The following is a 4,028-nucleotide window of genomic DNA, read 5'->3' as shown; positions in this document are numbered from 1 at the left end:
CTCTCTCTCTCTCTCTCTCTCTCTCTCTCTCTCTCTCTACTCTCTCTCTTCTCTGTCCCACTTCTCACTCACTTACTCTCACTCTCTTTCTCCTCTCTCTCTCTCTCTCTCTGTCCCACTTTCTCACTCACTCACTCTCACTCTCTTTCTCCCTCTCTCTCTCTCTGTCCCACTTTCTCACTCACTCACTCTCACTCTCTTTCTCGCCTGTCTCTCTCTCTCTCTTCACCCCCTCTAATAGGAGATGTTTGACATCATCCTGGATGAGAACCAGTTGGAGGATGCGTGTGAACACTTAGCTGAGTATCTGGAGGCCTACTGGAAGGCCACCCACACCTCCATGGCCACGCCGCTCAACCCCCTGCTGGGACGCAACCTGGGCCCCACCGCCCTCACTCCTTACCCCACCACCATCTCTGGACTGCAGGTTGGTCATAAACAGATAGCKACAGCGCWATGGGGTTAAAGCGACATTACACTCCAAAATCAAAGTTTGTCCAAAAATGTTGAGTTTGGAGTGTGATGTCATTTTAAGGGGAGACAGTTAATCTAAGTTAGATGAGTTGATTAGTGCCCCGTGTAACATACAGAAATGTAACAAAAAGGGGTTGTTTGTGTGTGTATGAGGTGAACCAGCAGACTCAAAGAATGAGACAACACAGCAACCACACGGGAGACCACTCYACGCCCAACGAGCGTCGCAACCTGATGACCGCCGACGAGAACTACCACAACGAGCGGGCGCACAAGGGACGCAACCGCATGTCGTCGGGCTCGCAGCACAGCCGAGACCAAGACCCGTACCACCAGGACTACCAGGACCCCTACCAAGACTCCTACAAGCCCCACCGCAACCGCTCCTCCCCGGGCAGCTACAGCCACGACTCCCGGCACAGGCTTTGAGCCCGAATGACGTCCCAGCTTCACAACMCTTATAGGCCTCAAGTCAACTCTCTGGTGGCAACAGAGTCAAAATGGTTCCCGTTCAAAATATTGTGTCAAATTCTGTTGTTTTCGATTATTTGTTTTACTTCAGGCGTTAGATGAGGAGTAGTCCCGCCCCMCTGAACAAAATCTCCAATCACCTCTCATTCCCATTCTGTCTTGCCTGKGCACTGGCAGGGACCYCTGTTAAGCAATGATGAGGAAGGATGAGGAAGAAGGACATGATGCTAATGCTACATAACTGAGTTAATACAACTCATATGACTGAGTTGCTTTTCCTCACAAGGGGACTTTCCTAGTTCCTGTGTTTCCCACACAGATAGATGGGGGAAGAAGGAAAGCAGTAAGAGATATTGTGGGCTCAGAATTGTGTACCCACAATCCCCCCCATGAGTCGCCATAGCAAGTGGTGGAGTCACTGCTGAAAGCTGTAGTCTTACCAAGAGTCCCCAGACCGTTCAGTTGTTTGCATGCTGACTGAGAGAGTTTCGCTAGTATCGTCAATATATTCACTTACAGTACATGTCTGTTGTCATGAGAGTTGATACTTAGACCTGCCCCACCATGACTGGCAGTGGTCTTTTTCCAGACCTCAACTGATTCCTGAGAGGAGCATGTGGAGTATTTGGTTGTTTTGTAACAAGTGCTTTCACATGTCAGATACTGTATGTGCCATTTGAACACCTGTCTAGCTTGCCTTTCTTCGGCAACAGTCGATACTTTGCATATCTCAGTATTTTTCGCTACTCTGATTCGGTTGTGTCAGACTCATAGAGGTATTATAACAAGAAGCAGGGTGGTCAAACAATCAGAGTTCGCCTCATCTCTGGCCAGCCTCGTGATTGGTTGACCGTCCATCTGCTTCCTGTGTTTCTCTTGGCCAGCCTCGTGATTGGTTGACCGTCCATGCTACTTCCTGTGTTTCTCTCTGGCCAGCCTCGTGATTGGACGACCGTCCATGCTGCTCCACTAACGTTGGATTGTGTCTTCCCAGGTCCTTTGCATCATGATCATTGATTCTCTGTGTAGCTGGCATGTTTCCTGACTTGAAAAAGTAATGCTCCCTTTGGTAGTAATATCCCTGTGTAAAATAGAGTGTTTAAGGAGGGAGAGCACACATTGGTGCAAAATAGGTGCAGTCTAATTACTTGAGAGTGCGTCATCTGAACTTTTGTTGGTATTTAAATACATGAACATGGAAATGGAAGAAATTAATTGGTCAGTTTATTTCTAGCAACAATTTTTCTTCAGTAATTGTGGGTTTTTGAGTTTTCGATGAGATGAGAAGCATGCAGTTGTACCCAAGGGGGTTGCATTGGCTTCACGATCCAATGCCTAGGCTTTAGTTTAGTGGGCTAATACACACTTCTGGCGTGCAGGAGGCCCGGGTTCGAACCCGGTCGGTCACAGAGACACAACCACCCTCCAGGTTTCCCTGCGGTGGATAGGTCATCAAACTGGAGCTTTGACCAAGATGGAGATGGTGGTCCCTCCCTGTGCATCCTGGGAGAGGAGTTCTTGGGCAGCGTATTCTGAGGCATTGTTAGAGAGATGTGCAGAGTTAACTTGTTATAGCTAGCTGTGTTTTAGTGTAATTCCCTCCAATAGAGTCGATGTACTGCAGTGACGTTTGTAGCACCCTCAGCAGGTGGTGCCTTAACATTCTAAAACAATTAAGAACTCTGAAACGATAGGATCTTAATTATGAATTAGCTCCAGCTGTCTTGGAGCACTGACTGGCTGTTTTTCAGAGAGCCAGTTGATTTCCTTGCCCATATCTATGTCTCTATGCTAGTTTGTTCACTGACTGAAAACAATAGACTGCAAAACGAAGAAGAAGAAAAAAGAATACAAGTACATCTGCTGTTGTTATGAGCATGCTTCTCTGTCATATTTTGATTCAGGCCAAAGTGAGTGTTGGCTGATTGAATGGGAGTTCTCACTGTTCATTAAAAACCAGAAACAAGAACCAAACTAAGATTCAGCTCTGTTGCTTGAGACAATCAGAGGGATTTTTTAGCCCATTGACCTCTGTCCCACCAGAGTCCCAGACCAGTCTGTAGGGTTTGGTAACTGAAGGTTGGGTTACTGCTACTGTGTGTAGCATGTCGTATCCCTTTGAAACATTGGGGATCTCCTTTTCTATTACAATAATTAACTGAATTCCAATAGATTTTCTGAATTGACTTGAAAATTTAAATTATCCACAACTCTTTTTCCTGTTGATGCCCTGGAAAGAAAACATTGTTCTTTGAATGGTGTAGATATAATTTCTAAAGGTCTCTGTTACTGATCTGAAAAAAGCACGTGTCCTGTACTCTTCTTTTGTCTCTTGTAAGAAATTAAGAGGCTACATTTTTGCCTCTATTAAGTTGAATTACAATTCTCATTATTTGATTAAATAACATGGGTTAAACTCGACCCGGCATTAAAACAGTTAAATTTTTTTCTTTGGTAAAAATGTACAAAAAATAAGAAAAAGTCAAAAATGTATCTCAATATAGGAAAAAGTAAAAGATACATATTTGCTGGTGATTATTTTTATAATAAATACAAACATGTACATAATGTCTTGAGAGATGCTATTTGCTGTATACTGCTTCTCATTAAAAACTACGATTCTCGACGCGGACAACTTGGAACAACAACGTTTCAGTATAACAAAAATGTCAGTATACAAAAGTTTCAGTAATGTGCAATACAAAAAGCATGCTGTTTTAAAATGAGGAAATTCCATGTACTATGCAACCGTGTACATCGCTTCATGCTGTGACTAATTTCCCAACTGTCCTTTCCAAGCAGCTTCATCAGAACTCTAAGGACATTTTTGGTGATACTTTTTGTGGAAGACGAACAACTCAACGGCTAATGCGGTATTGCATGCATAATGTACCCTTTAATTTATTAAAACGAATGAAAAGAAAATCATGTGAAATGCGAGATGATTGTGTCAAAGGCGAAGCTAGAAGTAACTTAAAAGTTTTCTTTTACCAAATAAAAAGTCGTTCTACAACAACTGTCTCAGGTAACTTTTTATCATGTATTATCTATATAGGCTTTTATATTTTATAATAATTTAGCGT

The 4,028-nt window shown here is 43.4% G+C and overlaps 1 protein-coding gene across 1 annotated transcript; it reads left to right on the top strand.

Moving 5' to 3' along the window:
- Window positions 1-237: 237 nt before the first annotated feature.
- On the top strand, window positions 238-3,961 carry LOC112078934 (voltage-dependent L-type calcium channel subunit beta-4-like). The gene is made up of 2 exons (XM_070442192.1): window positions 238-427; window positions 628-3,961. The coding sequence occupies exons 1-2, from the start codon at window positions 245-247 to the stop codon at window positions 901-903; spliced, it is 459 nt and encodes a 152-aa protein (XP_070298293.1). The 5' UTR covers window positions 238-244; the 3' UTR covers window positions 904-3,961.
- The last annotated feature ends 67 nt before the right edge of the window (window positions 3,962-4,028 follow it).

Source organism: Salvelinus sp. IW2-2015, unplaced genomic scaffold (assembly GCF_002910315.2).
Source record: "Salvelinus sp. IW2-2015 unplaced genomic scaffold, ASM291031v2 Un_scaffold6546, whole genome shotgun sequence".
In the NCBI taxonomy this organism is placed as follows: Eukaryota; Metazoa; Chordata; class Actinopteri; order Salmoniformes; family Salmonidae; genus Salvelinus; species Salvelinus sp. IW2-2015.
The sequence above is the reverse complement of the archived record's forward strand: the minus strand, read 5'-3'. Positions and strand labels throughout refer to the sequence as shown.